The 23,276-nt window shown below is 42.8% G+C and overlaps 1 protein-coding gene across 5 annotated transcripts in view; it reads right to left on the reverse strand.

Moving 5' to 3' along the window:
* Positions 1-23,276, reverse strand: part of POU2F1 (POU class 2 homeobox 1) — a 124,561-nt gene that overhangs the window by 52,972 nt on the left and 48,313 nt on the right. For 2 of the 5 annotated variants that reach the window (XM_070397304.1, XM_070397305.1), the window contains exon 2: positions 4,978-5,043. In XM_070397304.1, the coding sequence (XP_070253405.1) occupies positions 4,978-5,035 (58 nt within the window). In that variant the 5' untranslated portion in view covers positions 5,036-5,043. Of the gene's footprint in view, positions 1-4,977; positions 5,044-5,407; positions 5,484-8,217; positions 8,289-23,276 lie in introns of those variants that run through there. The other 3 variants (XM_070397303.1, XM_070397306.1, XM_070397307.1) reach the window with 3 other exon arrangements.

The following is a 23,276-nucleotide window of genomic DNA, read 5'->3' on the forward strand; positions in this document are numbered from 1 at the left end:
ATCATGATTCAGGTGAACAAAGGCTTACATTTCATTCACCACAAAGTTAATGAATCAAAAGGTGAGTCAGTTATTTTAAAACTAGAGGCCTGGTGCACGAAATTCATGCACTCAGGGGGTTCCCTCAGTCTGGCCTGCGCCCTCTTGCAGTCTGGGAGCCCTTGGGGGATGTCTGACTGATGGCATTTGGACATCCTTAGCACTGCTGCAGAGGTGGGAGAGGCTCCCGCCACCACTTCTGTGCTCGCCATCTGTGAGCCTGGCTTCTGGCTGAGTGGTGCTCCCTCTGTGGGAGTGCACTGACACCCAGGGGGCAGCTCCTGCATTGAGCATCTGCCCCCTGGTAGTCAGCGCGTATCATAGTGACCAGTCATTCCACTGTTTGGTCGATTTGCATATTAGCCTTTTATTATATAGGACTAGAGGCCCGGTGCACAAAAATTTGTGCACTGGTGGGGGGGGGGGGTGGCGTCCCTCAGCACGGCCTGTGCCCTCTCGGAGTCTGGGACCCCTCGGGGGATGACCACTTGCTGGCTTAGGCCTGCTCCCCGGGGAACTGGGCCTAAGATGGCAATCAGACATCCCTCTGGCAGTCCGGCAGCCCTCGGGGGATGTTCACTTGCCAGCAGGGAGCAGACCTAAACTGCAGTCGGACATCCTTAGCGCTGCTGAGGAGGCAGGAGAGGCTCCCACCACCACCACTGTACTGGCAGCCATCAACCTGGCTTGTGGCTGAGCAGAGCTCCCCATGTGAGAGCACCCTGACCACCAGAGGGCAGCTCCTGCATTGAGCGTCTGCCCCCTGGTGGTCAGTGTGTGTCATAGTGACCAGTCATTCCCAGTTTTTCTGCTATTAGGGTCAGTTTGCATATTACCCTTTTACTATATAGGATAGAGGCCTGGTGCATGGGTGGGGACCGGCTAGTTTGCCCTGAAGGGTGTCCCGGATCAGGGTCAGGGTCCCGCCTGGGTGCCTGGCCAGCCTGGATGAGGGGCTGATGGCTGTTTGTATCTGGTCACACCCCCTTCAGGGTGGGGGTCCCCACTGGGGTGCCTGGCCAGTCTGGGTGAGGGGCTGAGGGCCATTTTCAGGCTGGTGGACGACTGAAGCTCCCAACCTCTCCTTTTTTTCTTTCTTTTTTTTTATTCTGGGATTTATTTACCTTCTGTGACTGTCACTGGAGCTGAGAGCCGGCTCCAGCTCTGAGGCCTGGCTCCAGCTTGAGGCTTCCGCTGCTGAAAGCAGGTATCTGGGGTTTGTTTGGCTTCTATAATTGAAACACTGTTGCAGCTCCAGCTCTGAGACCTCGGCTGGCTGAAAGCAGGTGTCTGGGGTTTGTTTAGCTTTTATAATTGAAACATAGTTGCTTTCGGAGTTGTTGCTTTTGGAGCTCAGAGCCGGGCCGCAGCAGGCGGGGCTTCCTCCATCACTGGAGCAAGCAAGCCTCCTGTTTGCTTCAGCTGCGTCGCTGCCGGCCGTCATCTTGGTTGGCAGTTAATTTGCATATCGCCCTGATTAGCCAATGGGAAGCGTATCGGAGGTATGGTTAATTACCCTATTTGTCTTTTATTAGATAGGATAAGTTTTAATATTTCAAAACAATTAAGTATCAAGAAAAGTAACATTTTATATTTAAAATGTAATGTCATTTTTACCTTCATTAATAATAATAATCCTATGTAATAAAAGGCTAACATGCAAATTGACCAAATGGTAGAACAACTGGTCACTATGATGCACACTGACCACTAGGGGGCAGACGCTCAACACAGAAGCTGCCCCCTGATGGCCAGTGCACTTCTAATGGGGGAGCACCACTAAGCCAGAAGCTGGCTCACGGCTGGCGAGAGCAGCGGTAGTGGCGGGAGCCTCTCCTGCCTCCGCAGCAGCACTAAGGATGTCCTACTGCCTGCTTAGGCCTGCAGACAGTCAGACATCCCCAGAGGGCTCCTGGACTGTGAGAGGGCACAGGCCGGGCTGAGGGATTCTCCCCCCACCCCACCCCCCTGCCAGTGCATGAATTTTGTGCATCGGGCCTCTAGTAATAATAATAAGCCAATGGTAAGTTTTCAAAAATAACACTAGTAAGTCGATGGTAGTCTAATGGCCACCCTGAGGAGGACTGGGATGGTCTCATTCTGAGGGTGAGTGAATGATACCGGGGAGGATGTCACAGGACCTCGTGGGAAACCTGGAGGACCTGGAGACCATCAGAGTGGGTTTCTTCCTCCCACCTGAGCTTTCACTGACTTATTTCTTCATGCTGAACATACATTACCCACCACTGAGTTAAAATCACATCCAGCTGCCAAGGGTTGGTTTACCCTCCACTACCTCCAGAACCTTCCCTAAACCTCCCAGCTAGAAACCACTTCTCCCTACACTGAACTCATGCATACTTCTTAGGAATCTTCTAGTACATTTTCATAAACATGTTTTCCATAAGATAAATTTCTTATGGGGGAGTGACTCTGCCACACATTTCATGTGAAAACAGAGAGAGGGATTCATGAGCCAGTTTCAGTAGGTGCTCCAACTAGAATTTGCAGTTTTATTTTATTGCAGAGAAACCATAAGCAGATGCAATCCTGCCTTTATTTCCTGGCTGGCTTTGTGCCTCAATTTCCGATTTCTTGTAACAATAATAATACCTAGCTTGCAGGGCTGGCATTAACTCAAACTGGTCCTAGCTGGTCTGGTTCAGTGGATAGAGCCTCAGCCTGCGGACTAAAGGGCCCCGGGTTCGATTCTGGTCAAGGGCACGTACCTCAGTTGCAGGCTCGATCCCTGGCCCTGGTGTGGAACATGTGGGAGACAACCAATCGATGTCTCTCTCTTACACTGATGTTTCTCTATGTCTCTCTCCCTCCCTTCCACTCTCTCAAACAAACAATGGAAAAAATCCTTGGATGAGGATTAACAAAACAAAAGAATTCAAACTGCAATCAGATAATGCACACAGTGCCCCGGAGCAGGAGTCCTATGCGTGTTAAAGGTGTTCAGGGCACAGTAGGTCCTGACATGGCTGTTACCGTGCTGGGGTCCCCCCAGATCTGACGCAGTGCAGGGCGCAGTGCCTGCCTCCAGTGCTCTTGTAATTCTGCGAGTTTTTCTTCCCTTGGAACATGCCTCCTCTGCGCAGATGTTCTGCAGGCACTGTGCCCTGCTCTCTTCCCGAGTATCTGAATGGGACCCACTGCCCTGTTTCTCTGTAACCAAGCCCCACACCTAGGCTGGGTGCCAACCCACCTGCACTGCTAGATACCAGTGCTACAAGATAATGAAAGACGGGGCCCACCTGGGACGGATAAACGACAGAGAAGAGGCCACTGCCAACAGTTCAGACAGTCGAATGCGGCCCTTCCGCTCTCAGGAGTGCACAGCAGTCTGCACAGCTGGCCTCAGGGAGTCACTGGAGAGATATGTTAACACATCAGGGAGCCCACTGAGCCCAGGGAGCTCAGTGTCACCTGGAGGGGCAGGTATACTTCAGAGACTGGAAGATTAACAAGGACCCTCAGGTTCAGGACAGTTTAAAATGAAAGCTGTGCAGGGAGGACGCTGCCATATTGGTTCAACTCATCAGCTTCAAGTGAAAAGGCTGTGTAGTCAGTGGGGGTGGGAAACAGTTCCCAAGAGTGACTCTCATTCTTACTGTCTCCCAGAGCGAGGCACTTTTATTTTATTATTTTTTAATATTTTTATTTACTTCAGAGAGGAAGTGAGAGGGAGAGAGAGATAGATCAATTATGAGAAAGAATTATGAGAAAGAATCATTGACCGGCTGCCTCCTGCATGCCCCCAGTGGGGATCAAGCCTGCAACCTGGGCATGTGCCCTTGACCAGAATCAAACCCAGAACCCTTCAGTCCACAGGCCGACGCTCTATCCACTGAGCCAAACCGGCTAGGGCAGTGAGGCACTTTTAAACAGCAGGTCACAGAGGCAAGTCCTTGCTAGTGAAAAACCTGGCTCACTCAGAAACTGGAACTTTCTGTGCTTCCCAGCCTGTAATTCCCTATGTGATTGAGGACTGTAATTTGTGCCTTGACCAAAAACTGGGGCAATCCCCTGTACTATCACCAGCAGATAGACACAGTCAGATGTCTTCTGAGCCACGCAGAGTTAAATGTGGGCTGTGGAGACCATCTGCCCTGGATGGATAGCTTTCCTCTCTGGGGCCTCAGTATTTTCATTTATAAAGTCACTAGAGGCCCAGTGCACGAATTTGTGCACGGGTGGGGTCCGGCCGCCCGCTCGATCGGGGCCAATCGGGGCGGGGGGGGGGGGGGGGGCCTGCAGGAGTTTGGCCAGCTGCAGTGCGCATCATAGCGACCAGTCATTCCTGTCACTTGACTTTTATATATAGATTTTCCCCTGATAGAGGTTTAACCAAGTGTAATTTTTTTTAAATCACCAAATAAAAGGATGTACTAAGAACAGGTGTGTGTTTTTAACTATGTTCAGACACTATCATAACTTTAACATAGTTTCTATTGAATGTGGGTGGGTAAAATTTATTATGTTGTTAACACCAGTAACAAGAGCAACTTTGTACTGAGTGTGTGGCTTGTACTGTGCTTAACACTTCCTCTTTAGTGCTCACAATGACCTCTGAAATATATTATCCCTCTTTTTGGTTGGGTCTCAAAACGATGAGGGAAACTGCCTGACATCACAAAGCTAGTAAGTGGCACATCCATAATTCATACCCAGAACTACAGGGCCCAAAGGACAATGCTCTGAGCTGCTCTGAAGCTTCGCAGACAAACGGCAGCAAAAAGACAAGCCAAGTGCAGGAGAAGTCAGGTATCTGAAGCAAACACACCCCTGTTTCTGCAGGTACTAAATTACATGTGATGGCTCAACACTCAAATCGGTCTTCATTTACCCATATGAGTCCCGGTTAAATGGAAAACCTCCTCTTTTATCTCTACTAAGTTGAATGAAAAAGCTCAGTCCCAGAGGGTTTCTTACCTGTGCTGCTGTCTCCACTCTCCACAGATGATTTACCGTTTTCTGGCGGGTTGTTCATTCTCGAGTCTGCAATAAATCAGAGGTGAATGAAGTTTAAAAAATTGGGGATGCAGTTAGGGGGACAAAATTGTGGCAGAGGGAAAGGTTAAGAATATTGACTAATGTCACAGCCCTGTAGTTCAAAGAGACTGAGTCAATGCTAAAATGTTGGAAATTGCAATAAAAGTTTAACAGAAAAAATTCAAGATTCCATCAACCTTGAAATGATCCACAAATAAGGAGTCTTTCTAATAAACTTTAAGATTCTTCTAAGAAAGATAGCAGAAATCTAACCTAAAAAGTAACAATAGATCTGATATGTAAAAGGTGTAAATGCTTTGTAATATGAAGCATAAAATGTTAAAGAAACAAAGCTGGGGAAGCACCTCACCAAGTAAAACATGTTAGTGGCCAATAAAGTTTCTTTTCCCATAAGCAGAGATATTTGTTAATTATGACCAAACAATCCACTGATAATCTTGACAACAGACTGGACAGTAACTCAAAAGAATGGTATACGGCATATCTAAAAAAATATCTCCAAATTTACTCCCTCCCCCAAGAAACTAAGCATTTGTCAAAGTGATATTTGAGTTCACACCTCAATCATAAACCAGTACAAGGAGTTACCACAGGCAAAATAGATACATCTAATAATGTCAAGATTGACTCACCACCGCATACACCACACCCACTTACGAATTATGCTGCCTTGATACCCCCAAATGAACCCACTTCTGTGCCTCAGATATTTAGGTTATCTTTTTAATGAAGATGTCACAGTGAAAAGTTTTCATCGAGCAATGTTAGGTTTCCCAGAAGACATGCAACAGATGGGATAAGACCTGCTTTTCTTTGACTTCTTCAGAAGTGTGAAAACCAAATATACATTAAATTAAATACAGACCTTATTCTACTTCTACAAACTCAAACTTAGGGTATTTATAAATCCAACAAGTTTACTATCAAGCAAGCTCTGCCTTTTCCCCACCAGGTTAAGGACATTTAACTACTGGTTAGTAGAGAATAAACAATTTAACTATATTATATTTGATTTTTTTTTTTTTACCAGAGAGTCCATTTTGTCATATGCTTAAATATTTAAATAGGAAATCAAACAGATCACTAGAGTCCCAACCACATTGCCACAGTGGTATTATTTATGTACATGCACAAGGGATGAGAGAGCTTCATACATTTCACTTCCAACCCAGAAGTTGGGGAACAGCCATTCTAACACAGTTTTTTAAACACATGCCTGTCTTATGTGCTTATGCAGGTCTTTCATGTCTTTGGTTTTTTTTCTAAAGTTCAAAGGGTTCAGATTCTTATGTCTTTGGTCATAAATAAGGGTTGTTCTACAACTTCCTTTCCCCCACTGCCCAGAAAAATGTAAATGTCATCCGAAAGCACGCTAAGGTTTGAAAGAAACAGGTGTACAACTCAGTGAACACCAGCTTTCTGAGTGACTTAACAAAAATCTTATGAAAGCCAACAAAGATCACAACAAATGTAATAGAATATGCCATTAAGCATACACACTGCTGAATGCTTCCTTTAGACCATATTTTAAAAGGAAGTGGGGAAAATAATGAACCAGTTAACATTCATTTTAAAAAGATAATTTTCTACCTATCATAACAACAAAGAAGGCATAACTCTTAACAAGTCATGAGCTCAACCTTATACAAGTCATATCCTAATTTTCCCATCCATAAATTAAAGATTATGTCACAGGTACTCTGCGTGAATTTTCTAAGGATTTTCTACTGAATTGTCAGGAACTTCAAAGACATTTAACAAATTACTTCATGCACAAAATAATAAATAAAAATTCTGATTAACGGTACAACTATGGGAAGACTGTTTAAATATTTATTAACTAAAAATAGATATAATTTCTTATTCTAAAATATAATGCTAAAAATATTTCAAAAAGATATTTTCCTTTCCTTTCTTGAGTTCCCAACTTAGTAAATATAAGCTGAAATAAGTAATCTCATTTTTGATATTTGGAGTGCTCCCCCCTGGGCACCCTGAGCTGACTGTATAATGAGTCTAATACACACTCTGCAAGTTGCTCTTGATGAATTCTTGGCATCCGTTTGCTGGTTCAACCATTCACATGGTTAACAGTGGCTTTTACGGTCTGTGCAGACATCACTACTACCCTGGGTTTAGGCCAAGCCTTCTGTCTACCTATGAGTTCAAACATTTTCAGAACTATCATTTTATTCTAACCCTGGCAACTGTGAAGGTGATGGGGACAGCCTGGCTTTTTCAAATGGGAAAAATAGCAAACAGGAAAAAGAAATCATTTGCAAAGATTTGTAAGATAAATGAGTCCTGGAGTTCCCGTCATCTGACTCTCCAGGTGACCAGAATAACCCAAAGAGGTTTCCACAATTTTGCACACAAGCAGACAAAGCTCAACACAAAGTATGGCCACCACGAGCATCCACAGTATGTCTAAAAACCAAAGAGACTCCATCTCTTTTAAATCATAGTCACCAAAGACATAATTTATATATTCAAGCCAGAAAGCCCCTCTCCAAAGGCTTGTAGCTCTATAGGGATAACTATAAAAATCTTAAAAAAAAAAAAAATTCTAAAAATAGGCTTTCCAATATTTAAGACTGTTTTGTGAAGAAGAGAAGCTAAATTTTTTAAAATAAAAAGGCTAATATTGTCAAAATTTGGAAAGTTCAGTTTCTAAAATCTGGAAATTGACCCACAGCCCAACTGCAGTAACCAGGGCAGTCACCCAATCTGTCCTCTTGGGAGCAACTCTGCACTGTGGCTCCACCTGGTTTGCACTAAATACTTTTGTTTTTTACAAGACATTTCAACTAAGTATGCAAAACATTTTTATTAACATACATATTATTTAGGTACACTTCAGACCTTGTTTCTGATCCAGAGTGTTTTTAGAACTACATGACATGCTCTCAATAGATAATTTTTTTAAAAAGCAAAAATGTCCTCCATTCAAGTTGAACTCTAAATCCACAATATTTACTGAAGGGACCTACAGCAAATTCAAGTACTGGTGTTTTGCAAATGCTTCCCCCCCTTCCCTGTTCCACCAGTCTCTCCTCTCCCCCAGCCGGTTGTATAAGTGATTAAGCATTTCTGCATAGCCATCCCCACTCCCACTATTTCCATAGTAAAGCTATAAGAAAGAGCTGTGCTGGTACCCACCTAGAACAAAGTCACTGCAGTCCAGCATTGCTGTGAAATCTTCTAGGTTCACAGTCCACAGCAAAGAAACAGGTAACGGATTGGGTGGGGTCAGAAGGTACTACTATTTCTGACAAAACTAAGGGAACTAGAGTGGGAGGTGGAAAGTGGACTGGGGGAGAAGCAGACTACAACTTCAGTTACACCATAGCCATCTTCAACTGAATAAGGAAACTTCAGTTGCTCAGAGGAGTTTTAGTCTCTCCTATCAGCTAGGACTGACATTGTCAAGGCAACTGAAGCATGAAAAGTTCCCCTTTTTGTAATAAAATAGAAACAAAGATTGCAGCTGGCAGTTTCCATAATGAAGCTTAATCAGTATGCGGGTGATTAGGGCCTTATGCAAATCTCTCCTCGTTAGCACAGCAGCCAGCACTTTGAAGTCCATGAACAATTCATTTACAGAATACACTGAGAGCCCTCCCTGCATAATTTAAATCATTGCATAAATATTTATCAGTTCATTTGCATATTAATTGGCAGTGCGTGAAGGGAAAAATTATCTCCTGAGTGCCAGCATAATAATTAGGAGGATAAAATGAGATTTCTTCCAATGGCCTGGCTTCTCGGACCTAACTTGAGATAGTGCCAGGGGAGAAGGGAGGGACAGGAGACAGAGTTCTGTTAAAATGCCACTGAAATGACACGTACAAATTAGAAACAACTCCACAGACTTAAGCACCTTTAATCTTATTCCTGCTGGCAACAATGACTTCAGTAGTAAGAGGATTTGCAAAAACCTTTCTACACAATCCAAATAATCCCAAGGAAACAATTAGCAAGGTAGAAGCAGAACACAGGACCATCAAGATGGTGCTAGCCCACTGATAGGGAAGGTTCCAGATTATTAACATGTGTCCTCAGGGGAAAGTACTGCTCACAAAAGGCAACAGTAAAAACCCAGAAGCAGAGCAGGACGGTAAAACCACCTCAAGAGTTGGAAGTCCTGATGCACAATTCTTTTTCTACTATGACCTGAAGGGCTAGATTAGTGGATCACCACATGATGTGTAACCTTCCCCATCAACCTCAATCAAAAGTGGAAGACAGCCCGGCTGGCATGGCTCAGTGGTTGAGCGTCAACCCATGAACCAAACAACCAGTTTGATTCCCAGTTAGGGCACAGGCCTGGTTGCCGACTCACTCCCCAGTGTGGGGTGTGCAGGAGGCAGTTGACCAATGGTTCTCTCTCATTATTGAAGTTTCTATCCTCTCTCCCTCTCCCTTCCTCTCTGAAATCAATGATATATATACACTAGAGGCCTGGTGCATGAAATTTGTGCACTGCGGGGGGGGGGGGGGGCGCACGCGGAGTATGTCCCTCAGCCAAGCCTGCACCCTCTCTAATCTGGGACCCCTCTAGGAATGTCCAACTGCCTGTTTAGGCCCAATTCCTGTGGGCCTAAACGGGCAGTCAGACATCCCTCTCACAATCCAGGACTGCTGGCTCCCAACCACTCGCCTGCCTGCCTACCTGATTGCCCTTAACTGCTTCTGCCTGCCAGCCTGATCACCTCCTAACCACTCCCCTGCCAGCCCGATTGCCCCCAACTGCCCTCCCCTGCAGGCCCGGTCGCCCCTAACTGCCCTCCCCTGCAGGCATGGTCCCCCCCAACTGCTCTCCCCTGCAGGCATGGTCCCCCCCAACTGCTCTCCCCTGCAGGCCTGGTCCCCTACAACGGTCCTCCCCTGCAGGCCATCTTGTGGCAGCTATCTTAGACCACATGGGGGTGGCCATCTTGTGTGTTGGAGTGATGGTCATTTTGCATACTTGTGACTAATTAGCATATCAGGGCTAATTAGCATACCCTTCTATTATTTGTGTTGGTGCGATGGTCAATTTGCATACTGGTCATGACTAATTAGCATATCCGATCGTGACTAGGATATCTGGGCTAATTAGCATATCCCTCTCTTATTATATAGGATATATATACACTGAGTGGTCAGATTATTGTGACCACCTGACGTTTGTAGGCAAATTAGCTATAATTTCATGCTGAAGTTGCTAGAGGGCCAGACCATTATAAATAAGGGAAGCGGGTTGTTTACCACAACAGTAGAAGTGATTTTTTTTCTGAAGATATGGGTAAACAATGTGATTTAACAGCCTTTGAATGTGGGATATATATGTATATATGTATATATGTATACACACACACACACACACGAGTGGCCAGATTATTATGACCACCCCATCATTACTTCGTTGGGCCACCTTTTGCCTTCAATACTGCAGCGATTCTTCTTGACATTGACTCCACGAGATGTTGAAAGGTGATGCGAGGAATCTGACACCATGCCTGATGAATAGCACTGTCCAGTTCTGTGAGATTTGATGGTTGTGGAACCAGCTGCCTGATGGCTCTTTTAACTTCGTCGCACAAATGCTCAATTGGATTGAGATCTGGTGATTGTGGGGGCCACCTAAGCAAGGTAAAGTCTCCCTCATGTTCTTGAAACCACTCCTGCACAATACAAGCACCGTGGCATGGCGCATTGTCTTGTTGGAAGAAGCCATCTCCATTGGGATACGCCATCAACATGATAGGATGAACTTGATCAGCAATGATACTTGGGTATGTTGTGCTATTCAGACATTGTTCCACACGAATGAAAGGGTCCAAATCATGCCAGGAAAACATGCCCCAAACCATAACACTGCCCCCACCAGCTTGAAGGGTTGTACTCATGCATGTGGGGTGCATGCTTTCATGCTGTTTCCGCCAAATTCTCACTCTGCCATCCGCATGATGTAACTGGAAACGTGATTCATCGGACCACATGAATTTTTTCCAATGCTTGACTGTCCAATCCTTGTGTTCCTGTGAGAATTGGAGACGTTTTATCTTGGTAACTGCAGACAGCAAAAGTGTTTGAACAGGCTTTTGGCTTCCATATCCCATACGATGCAGTGTATGGCTAATTTGCCTACAAACGTCAGGTGGTCATAATAATCTGGCCACTCAGTGTATATATATGTGTGTGTGTGTGTGTGTGTGTGTATAAAATCCTACTAAATAATACATCTATAAAATTTAAAATGAATTTACAAGGTAAAACATCAACCCAAACTTTTTAGGTATTATAATGACAACATTGTGTTAGAATCATTCTAGATCAGCCATGGGCAAACTACGGCCCTCGGGCCGGATCCGGCCCGTTTGAAATGAATAAAACTAAGAAAAAAAAAGACCGTACCCTTTTATGTAATGATGTTTACTTTGAATTTATATTAGTTCACACAAACACTCCATCCATGCTTTTGTTCCGGCCCTCCGGTCCAGTTTAAGAACCCATTGTGGCCCTCGAGTCAAAAAGTTTACCCACTCCTGTTCTAGATGGTTCAGAAGATTTATAAAAAAAATCGCATGAAGCAGACATTATTTCCCCTTTAAAAGCAAGGACCCCGAGCCACAGAGGGCTGGAGCACTCTACCCAACATCACACTAGCAACGTGGAGTCGGGATTTAACCAGATTTCCTGACATGAAATCTGAGCTCCTGGCACAAGCTGTATATTCAGGGACGTGGCAGACGTGGGGGAAGGCTCGAGTAAGGCCAGGCTAAAATAGCATGTTTCAGTGTGGTCAGGAGACCAACAATTGGTGACAAGGATTTGTGTTTAAAAGTCAAGTGTGCGCAGATACACAGGCACACGCACTGGGTGAGTAGAGTTCCCAGGGGGCATTATCCCGCTACTAACTGCTTTGATTTAGAACCAGTCTTGGAGCACGCCAAGTGTCTGCTTTTTAAAAATATGTCACTTTTACCAATGCTAAGGTTGAAATTGAACTCAACATGAATATGAGAAAATGAAAGACAAGATTTTTATTAAAAAATCTTAAAAAGATTTCCTTGCAAATCAGTAATAGCTAGAAACAAAACCAAGAATCTCTCTCAACTTTCAGATCAGCACTCTATTTATATTGCTAGTGTTTCTGTTTTATAGAATCACAAAGTGCATATGAGGAGAGGGTATGGGGAGAAATCGAACACTGCCCTTTAGTACCTGCGAGACCTAAGTGCCTTCCCTCTTTGAACCTTAATTTTCCCATCTGTGAAATGACGCCGTTTCTCTCATGAAGTGGCTGTCAGGATAAGTGTGCTCACGCCTGTCAGGGCAGCTGTGCCAGGGAGACATCAAGGCATGAGGCAGATATGGGACAGCTTTCAAGATCATCAATTTTATTCAATCACAATTCATAACACTGTTGTAAACAAGCAAGACTATAGTATGAAACAGAATATAAAATTAAAATGAGTTTTAAGGCAGAATGTATTGGACTATGTAAGTTCTGCTTGGCAGTTAAAGATGAGTCGCAATGATGAATGTGACTAGAATATAGCAAATGTCATAAATGTTTCCTTCCCTCCTCTTCTACCTTCATAAAATTTTAAATTTATTGTCTGTACTTACGAAATAACTCTGCAACTCACCTCCTACCTCTCTGGGCCATATGTAGTAACACTCCTAAACTACTCGTCTTATGTCTTGGAGCTACAGCCATACAATCACTGCCAACTAAGGAGTGTTTGCTGAAAGGTACCATGCAGGGCAGGACCTCAGTAGGGTAATGAGCCTAGGGTCCCACAAGGGAGGAGGAGAGACTGTCTCTGCACAGCAGGGGGCCTACTGCTCACTGAAGGTCAGTATTCAGAGAGGGACCCCATCCCCTCTACTGCAAAACTTCCCATCTTCACTCCAGGAAGAGGGAGAGGGCAAGAGAAGGAGGCAGCCCTGAGATGCAGCTATCCAGGGTGACAAGAAGACTCACCGTTTTAATGGGAAGGGGAATAAAACTCCCTTTCTGCCATTCTTGATCTAGGTACCTGCACATTCTAGAGGGCAGCTTTCAATTCCACAAGACTGTCCAGGTCTCTCTAGATGGATTGAGGGAGGATGGCTACCATCTCTCCCCTGCACTCCCCCAACCATGGCACGGTCAGACCTAAAGCAAGGGAACAGAGAGCTTTACTCATAGTCTCAAATGTCCACTACATTTGGTCCTGTCTGAAATACAGTAAAATGTAACCCAAAAAAGACAACCTTAAAAAAAAATTCCAGATTTCCGGGAGGTTTGTGGGATTGTCAGTCATTCACATTTTAGCCTGAATTAATCCAACTCAATTGCTTTCACTTTATATCTAGTTTAGGAGTCCATATGTGATGTGATAGTTGTTTTCATTGGGAAAGAGGGCAATAAGTACTCTTATAACCTTAATAGAGGCCTGATGCACAAAATTTGTGCAAGAGTAGGCCTTCCTTCCCCCAGCTGTCGGCACCAGCTTCGCTCTGGCACCCGGGATCTGGCTTCCCTCAGGCCGTTGGTAGGCACCTGGGACCAGGGCTTCCCTCACAGCCCTGGCTTCATGTGGAAGGTCATCCGGAAGGACAGGACTTCCAGTCTAATTAGCATATTATGCTTTTATTACTATAATTTTATAAAAAGTAAATTGAGGCCTAAATAATGCCTTAGGTCAACTTAAAATAAATACCATAAAAACACTATGTACATCATAACTATTTAATTTTAATGCAAAGTTCATAAATATACATTCATTCATCAATTTTTTATGTCAGACCAAAACCTTTGCTTTCAGTTGAGTTTCCTCTTCTTCCTTGGATGACAATTATATCATTAATACATACCCTAATCTTTCCAGTTTCAATTTATTTAGCTTTGTTTTTCAGGCTTTTCCATCCTCACATTTTACACTGTACATAATATGTATAGAATAAATACAAAGAACTCAAGCAAAGTCTCAGGAAACAATGCTACTTCTTGGATGTAATGCACTGATAACATTTATTTTCTTTAATTGCTGTTTTCAACCTACTTAATTGACCCCATGACCCACATACTGAAAAACTGCTTTAAAAATAAGACAGGAACTTAAGACATGTGAAGCTTTCTGAGTGCAGAATCTTTTCCATTCTTTTCTTTTAGAATAATCAATCCCTAATACCATACAGCTCTCCTATTCAAGTCTAATTCAATAGCATTTTTAGTAATGACCCTTTGTCACATCTTTTCAAGGCATTCAAGTTAAAGTTTTCATAAAAGCATCATTTTTGTTTTCCTTGGTTTATATAATAATTATTTAAATTGTATAATTAAAGTAAGTAGTACAACAGACTTGGGGCACAAGTAAGTCAACAACTCTTGGTCACCATACCACCCACTAGTGGAGGCAGATCTGCACAGACCACTAAAGAGGAGCACTCAGCATGCTGTGGGGCAAACACAGAGCGAAGTCAGTGGCTCTACTCTGTCATTTAAATGGAGGTTTGTAGGGAAAGCCACCCCACTAAGAGGCAGCTAGTATTAAGTGGCGTGTGCTTTGGATCCCTTCTGTGGACTGTGCTACCTTGTATCTCTGCAGCCTGTGCACAGCTCACTGACTGCTCCATCTGACACTGGCATCCAGTAAACACATCATCATTACAGACTCCAACCCTGACATTTCTCAGTGGGGAAAGTATGACTGTCGCATAGCTCTACTGAAGTTTTAGCAGTGGCTAGGAATACTGAACATTTTTTTATATACCTACTTGCCATCCATAAATCTTCTTCAGTGGCGTGTCTATTTCTTCCTTTTGGATTTTTCTAAAAATCTCTATTTTCTAATGGGCTGTTTGAGTTCTTTATATATTGTGTAGATAAATGTCCTTTATCAGGTATGTGCCTTGCAAATAATTTCTGCCAGTGTGAGCTTGTGTTTTGATTCTCTTCACAGAATTTTGATAAAGTCTAATTACTCAATTTTCAATTTTATAAACCCAGTTTCACTGTCAGGTTTAAAATCTGTTCACCAAGCCTCACATCCTAAAGATGTCTTCTCTGTCTTTTCCCTAATGTGCGGGGTCTAGGTTAGGGTTTTATTTTTAAATCTTCTGTCAGAAAGACTACCCTTCCTCCGCTGAATGTCTTTTATTCCTTTGTCACAAATCAGCGGGCTGTCCTTGTTTGGGTCTATTTCTAGGTCTTCTATTTGGTTCTACTGATCATAGTGCCAATCACACCACCAAACTCCCAGGCTTGATTCCTGCAGCTATTTCTAAGTTTTGAAATTAGAGAGACTGATTCCTCCCATTTTATTCTTCTTTTTCGAAAATGTGTTAGCTATTCTAGTTCCTTTGCATTCCTATATAAATTTTAGAACCTTATCTATTAAAAAGCTTGTGGGGATTTTGATAGGAATTGCCTTACACCTGCATATCTATTTGGGGAGAATTGATACTTCCTATGTTGAGTGTTCTAATCCATAGATACAGTATGTCTCTCCACTTCTCTATATACAGTATTCCTTGATTTCTTCCATCAGCTTTTGTCGTTTTCAGTATACAAGTCCTGAACATGTTCTGTTGGATTTAAAACTAAGTTCATTTCTTCGGCCATTTTTTTATGGGTAGGTCAGCTGGTGACAAAATTCTTTGTTTCATCTCAGAATGTCTTGATTTCCTCTTCATTCCTGAAGGACATTTTTGCTGGAAATAGAATTGGGGATTTTGAGCTCTTTCTGCACTTGAAAAATGTCAGGGCAATGCCTCCATGGTTTCTGATAAGAAATCTATCTCTGAAATTGTTTTCCCCATAAGCAAGGTGTCATTTCTTTCACTATTTTCCAGATTTTTCCTTAAGGTTGGAAACTCAGTTAATTTTAAGTAAAATTTACCCAACATAAAACAATCATAGAAAATGAACTTTAAGTGTGGTATTATAGGTATGTTGTCATGTTCTGTTAAAACTACCACTTTTGGCCCAGCTAATGTGGCTTAGTTGTTGAGTGTCAACCCATGAACCAAGAGGTCCCTGGTTCGATTCCCCATCAGGACACATACCCCGGTTTCGATCCCCCATGGGGGGCGTGCAGGAGGCAACCGATAAATATGTGTCTCTCTCATCGATGTTTCTCTCTCTCTATCCTTGTCCCTTCCTCTTTACATTGGTTGCTACATTGTTGTTAATAGAGAAAATACTGAATGTAAAATAAATAAAACCTTTGTCTTCTCTGTTCCCACATTAATATTTTAAGTTAAGCAAAAGGAAAATCCATATGAACTGTCCTTTGGTCTGTTTTATTCTCTTAGGCATGTTGCAGTACTTTAAAAGAGAAGAATTTTTAAAAGGCACTCTAGGAGTCAAAATATGTAGATTCTGATCTAGATGCTGATCTCATTTCTGGCTAGCTGACCCTCCTCCATAAGCAAGTTACTTGACCTCTCTGATCTTCACCTAGGTCAATTTGTATGATGACTAGATTAATCTTATAAGACTATTATTTACAAAGTACTTCAATTAAACTACCATATAGAGATTATTGCTAAAATTATATTATCACAGAACAAACCCTATTAGCATTAATTTCAAAAATTTGTTCTAAAGAAGCTAGAGCCTAATCTAAGTACAAGGGCCAATCCGATCTGTTCTCCATTGCTGGCTAGGGCACAGGCATTCCAAGCATCACACCATCACAGCAATTCATATCAAATCAAACAAATTTCAAGGAAACCAAGATGGCGGCATAGGTAAACACTGGAAATTGCTGCCTCGCACAACCACTTCAAAAATACAACTAAATGACAAAACGGACATCATCCAGAACCACAGGAAGGCTGGCTGAGTGGAAATGCTACAACTAGAAGGAAAGAGAAAAGCACTGAGACTCAGAGGAGGTGCCATGCGGAAGTAAAGTGCAGAGGTACAGAGGCTCACGCCGAAAGGGCTGGCAGCTGAGGGCGCGGTTGTCTTTTTCAATCGGGAGGGACTCTCAAGCTCCCGACTGCTCTGAACTCCAGTTCCAGGTGAGTCTCTGGGGACCCAGACTCCTACGGGGAGAAACTAGACTGTCTGGCATTGGGCAGAACTCGAGGGCGGCTTTCTCTCAGAGGTGCTTGCAGCGATTACCGGGACACTGAGACTCGGGGCCTCTAAGGGTAGGACTGGGGAGCAGCCATAGCTGCTTGCTCCGCCCTGTTGATCCCCCGAGACCCCACCCCACCCAAGCTGTGCACAGAGGCTTTTGCATATGAAAGGCCTGGCCCTTTGCAACCTGAAAATTACCTAACAAACTGCAGCTGAATCAGAGAGACCCAGAACTTCCAAAAGAAGGTCCAAGGCCCCACAGCAGTTTGCATTGCTTCACAGCTGGGCCTCATCTGGGCACCTCCAAACCCCAAACAAAGAGGAATCTCTCCATAGCTCCTGCTGGGTAGCCTCAGGCAGAGACTAAATTAGCACCTCCTTAGAGATCCAAGAGCCAGTGTACCTAGGTGTTAGAGTGGGACCATCCAGATTACAACTCCTCAGATCCATAAGAGACACATTCAGGGGGCAGACTCAGTGAGCACCAAAGCCCCACTGAAGCCCTAACCGGTTTGGCTCAGCAGATAGAGCATGGCCTGCGGACTCAAGGGTCCCAGGTTCGATTCCGGTCAGGGGCATGTACCTTGGTTTCGGGCACATCCCCAGTAGGGGGCGTGCAAGAGGCAGCTGATCGATGTTTCTCTCTCATCGATGTTTCTAACTCTCTATCCCTCTCCCCTCTTCTCTGTGAAAAATCAATAAAATATATTAAAAAAAAAAAAAAAAAAAAAGCCCCACTGAAGTAAGTCTTGCCCCAGAAGAGTGTCTCCAGCTCAGAAGTTCTCCCACTGCAAACACAGCTGATTCTCACAGCCTATTGGCCTGGAGGTCAATTCCTCCCAGTGATACCTACAACAATCAAGACTTAACTACAAGACTGTGCACAAAGCCCACAAACAGGTGCACCAAGAGTGTCCATCTCAGGTAATTGGGGAGGCTGAGCCACTGGGACCCTGTAGGACACCTAACACAGAAAGCCACTCTATCAACACAGGGAAGCATAAAAAATGCAGAGACAAAGAAACAAGTCACAAATGACAGAAATGGAGGAAAGCAAACTACTGGATATAGAGTTCAAAACCACACTTTTAAGGTTTTTCAAGAATTTTCTAGAAACTGCTGATAAAGAAATCTAGAAATCTAGTGAGACCACCGATAAATTTAGTGAGACCCTCAAGAAATCTAGTGAGACCCCTCAAGGTTATGAAAAAGGACCAACTAGAAATTAAGCATACACTGACTGAAATAAAGGATATTATGCAGAGTTCCAACAGCAGACTAGAGGATCGCAAGAATCAAGTCAAAGATTTGAAGTACAAAGAAGCAAAAATCAGCCATCTGGAAAAACAAAAAGAAAAAAGAATCCAAAAATATGAAGATAGTGTAAGGAGCCTCTGGGACAACTTCAAGCGTACCAACATCCGAATTATGGGGGTGCCAGAAGAGAGAGACCAAGATATTGAAAACCTATTTGAAGAAATAATGACAGAAAACTTCCCCTACCTGGTGAAAGAAATAGACTTACAAGTCCAGGAAGCACAGAGTACCCCAAACAAAAGGAATCCAAAGAGGACCACACCAAGACACATCATAATTAAAATGCCAAGAGCAAAAGACAAAGAGAGAATCTTAAAAGCAGCAAGAGAAAAACAATCAGTTACCAACAAGGGAGTACCCATAGGACTGTCAGCTGATTTCTCAACAGAAACTATGCACGCCAGAAGGGAGTGGCAAGAAATATCCAAAGTGATGAATAGCAAGAACCTACAACCTAGATTACTTTATCCAGCAAAGCTATCATTCAGAATTGAAGGTCAGATAAAGAGCTTCACAAATAAGAAAAAGCTAAAGGAGTTCATCACCACCAAACCAGTATTATATTAAATGCTGAAAGGTATCCTTTAAGAAGAGGAACAAGAAGAAAAAGGTAAAGATACAAATTATGAACAATAAATACACATCTATCAACAAGTGAATCTAAAAACCAAGTGAATAAATAATCTGATGAACAGAATAAACCGGTGAATATAATAGAATCAGGGGCATAGAAAGGGAGTGGACTGACTATTCTCGGGGGGCGGGGGGGGGGGGCGTGTGGGAAGAGACTGGACAAAAATTGTCCACCTATGGATGAGAACAGTGGGTGGCAGGGGTAAGGGCAGAGGATGGGGTGGGAACCGGGTGGAGGGGAGCTATGGGGGGAAAAAAGAGGAACAACTGTAATAATCTGAACAATAAAGATTTAATTTTAAAAAAATCAAACAAATTTCAGAGTTACAAATGAAATAGATATATATTTGGAAAGTCATTTTATAGTCATCCCACAGAATTAAAGGCAATCATCATAACACCTGGATTTATCAGAGGCTACGAAATTAGCAGAAAATATTTACCAGGTGTAGAAAGACTATACTCTTTCTTTGAACTGATTCATTGAAAACAGAGTAGTTTAGTAACTAAGAAGGCAGGAGAGTTCTTACTTTCCCATATCTATGAATACAAAAAGAGAAAAAGGCAAGACTGAGTAAGCTGTATGAAAAACATAGCACTTTCAGGGGGAACAATCACACACGTGGGGAACACGGATTGACTGCCCACCAAGGTAGAGTTTGCTGCCCTGGGCAGGCCCCTCTCTTGTGCCCACTTCCTCGTCTACTACACAGGGACCGACCAGCAGCTGTCCTTACTGTGGGAACACACAGGCCAATTAGAAAGTTCCTGGAACATGCATCATAAGGTGTTACTTTTTCATGAAGCTGGATAAAACAGCCTACTTACTATTTTCTTTAAAGGGTACATTTCACTAACACACACACATCCAACATGAACTTCTCTCCAATTTACAAGTATCTACTTCAATTAGCTTTGAGTATATACAAAGATAATACAGACAGATGAATATAGGTTGCTATCATTGTAAAGTGTTCTGAGAAAAGATACAAGATCACATTTTTGTCTTAGAAAATGAGGAAGATCAACACTTGGCACCCAGGTGTGGAAATTCGTTCACCGTCACTGGTTGACCACCATCCTCTTTGCCACAAGGCCTCCAAATTCTGTAGAGAGTTCTCCAGTAGAGAGTTCAGCAGCCTTAACCAAGGAGGAGTTGGTACCTGCACTGACTCTGGCCTGCCCTATACCTGTACTTCACAGCCATGTTTGAATTTCTGTAACAGTTGGTGTAACTGGTATAAATTAGTGAACAGACTGAGTAGTGTAACTAATTAATGAAAACCACCTATGTTTTATATTACTGTCTTCAGTGCTCATGTAACTAGCCCATATAATTTTTCCTTATATATTTGTGATGTTTCTATTTCATAAAACTCTGAATCAAGAGCTTAAATTCAATAGTGCAAACAAAAATAAAAAATGTAAATAGCTCAAACTGCCTTCTTAAAAAAGAGTTATTTTTGTGAGAGAAGGGGATCATACTAGCTTATAATGAAAGTAAAGTTTAACATAAAATTCTGCCACAATTCTCCAACAGTGGTCCAAAACTTAGTAAGATACTTTACTGCAGTATACTACTGAAAACAAAGAAACAGAATTCTTTCTCTTGGAAAAAAAAAAGTCTGATTTGTATGTACTTTAAGTTCTTTAAGGAATTTTTTTAAAGCATTAAATTGTAAGAGGATTTCCCTAAAACAAAATGAAAAACACCTTGAGACAAATAAATACACAAAACAAATAGAAACTTCAGCACTCCCCACCCTAAACTCTCCAGAGCAGAAACTGTAACAAGGAAAACCCGCCCTCCCTTTCTTTCCCCTTAACAACAACATGATGGTTACAAACTGACAAACCCTTCCTGGCTATCCATTGGCTCATCTACAGGCCTTTCATTCTTTTGAAATCTCCCCAATTTAAATAAGCCAGGTGTGGTCCTTATAACAGTAATCCTGCTAGACCTACTGATTATGCACAGAAACGCGCTCGGCCAGCAACAGCAAAGAGGTTGTGCTGGCCTCAGAAAAAGCTTCAGTACTCATTGAGTGAAATAATAATTATTCTTATAAAGAACAAATACAAAAAAAAAAAATCCCATCTTTGCTGGAATCATCAAGCAAAATAATGCAAAGTATTTTCCCCTACCCACACGTGCCTTTGTCGAGTGACAGTAATAATGTGTCTATGAAAAGTTACAAGATACCAATTACCAAACAATAACCATTATTTTACTAAAGCAATATAATACTTTCAGAGTGTACTCCCTGTGGGTCCTTTAATGTTATAACCAACCTCCAGAGAAAGAGAGATGGAAGCAATATATAATCTAATTTAAATAGTAGTTAATATGGTGCATCTTTTCCTTATATAAACTGAATAGGACAGCTGGTTGATTTTACCGAAAGTTAATTTTTTTTGCAGCAGTGATTCTCAAGGGGCAGTTCCTAAATCCGCATCAGCAACATCACCTGGGAATTTATCACATTCTCAGGCTCCACCCCAGACCAACGGGATCAGAAACTGCATGGGAAGCCCCAAAATCCGTGTTTGCACCAACCCTGCAGAAGATACTACCACATGCTGAACCAAGATTTACAGTGTCTGAAATGTGAAAGAGAAAACGCAATGCTTTCTCTCACTCCCTGGAACTAAGTGAGGCATAGGAACAAAACAACGTGTAAAGAACTCAATGGTCTCCGAATGGAGTCTGCTGGCCAGTATCTCATGGTCTACAAGACACCAGAGGTCAGCAGTTCGTCATGTCTTTCCCACACACAATAAGCACAGAGAGAATCCCTGTCCCTTCATGACGACTTAAGGAGAGCAGAGTCCCTGCACATAAGACACTCAATCCATTACCACTCATAACCCACTTCCAATCACCGAGGCCTTCAGACACAGGAGGCAGCAAACCTAACCATCTATTCCTTTATAATGAGAAAATAATAATTTTCCAAGATGTACTAGGTATATGAGGGATAATCTGTAGTGTGAGTCATAAATTTTAACATTCCTTACTAAGAACTACTAATAAGAACTAAAAAAAAAATACAAGTATTCAGTTCTTCCTCAGTATCCAACCTTTCAATGCTGCCTTCATATTACAAGACACACTTTTCATTTCCCTGTAACTTCAGTACACCCTGTCACAATTGCTTCCCTATTTCCTTTAAGACATGGGTAGCACTTCAAAGAATAGCTAAACTAGTGACATTTAAGTGACCAGAGACAAGCAGAGATCTAATGGGAAAAAAACACTGGGTAAATCAAATATACTATATGCTATTACAATTCATGAATTCAAGGCCACTGAGTAGTTTTCTGCAGCTCAAAATTAAAAAATGAATTGCTAAATACCTTCAGTATTACACTTACAAAATGTACTTTTAAAACTATATTGTAAGTTAATCAAAGACGTCACAATTTTTTTAAAAAAATCCATTAAATTCAAAGGAAGTGTTTGTTTACTTATTCCCAGGATTATTTCATAATCTGTTTTATGATAAAACTAGAGGGCCCTAACCAGTTTGGCTCAGCGGATAGAGCATCTGCCTGCGGACTCAAGGATCCCAGGTTCGATTCCGGTCAAGGACATGTACCTTGGTTGTGGGCACATCCCCAGTGGGGAGTGTGCAGGAGGCAGCTGATCGATGTTTCTCTCTCATCGATGTTTCTAACTCTCTATCCCTCTCCCTTTCTCTCTGTAAAAAAATCAATAAAATATATTAAAAAAAACAAAACAAAAAAACTAGAGGCCCAGCGCACAAAATTTGTGCAGGGGGAGGGGGGGCCGTCCCCTCAGCCTGGCCTGCAATGACACTTGCCTCATCGCCAGGGCGACGACGCAAGCATTCCCCCCCCAGCCCCCCCCCCCCCCCCCCGGTCGCTCCGTGCCTGCTGCCCAGAGGCCCTCCGCGGCCGGGGGTGGAACTCTCACGCTGCCCACTCTCAGCGGCTGCTCCCCCAGGACTGGGGGACTCCAGCGGGGCTGTGAGAACTGGGTGCTGCCATCTTGTGGCTATGGGCACCACCATATTTGTGATGGAGTTACTGTTAATTTGCATATTGTCCTTTTATTAGATAGGATACATGATAAAACTTTACTCAAAGGCCAGATTCTTGACCTTATATACAAGGCAAAATACAGAAAATAACATAGATTTGAATTTTCTTCTTCTTGTCATTTTCTTTTCTTAAAATA

The sequence above is a fragment of the Myotis yumanensis genome, unplaced genomic scaffold (genome assembly GCF_028538775.1).
Source record: "Myotis yumanensis isolate MYYU_CA2020_CCGP unplaced genomic scaffold, mMyoYum1.0.hap1 SCAF_17, whole genome shotgun sequence".
NCBI classification, from domain to species: Eukaryota; Metazoa; Chordata; class Mammalia; order Chiroptera; family Vespertilionidae; genus Myotis; species Myotis yumanensis.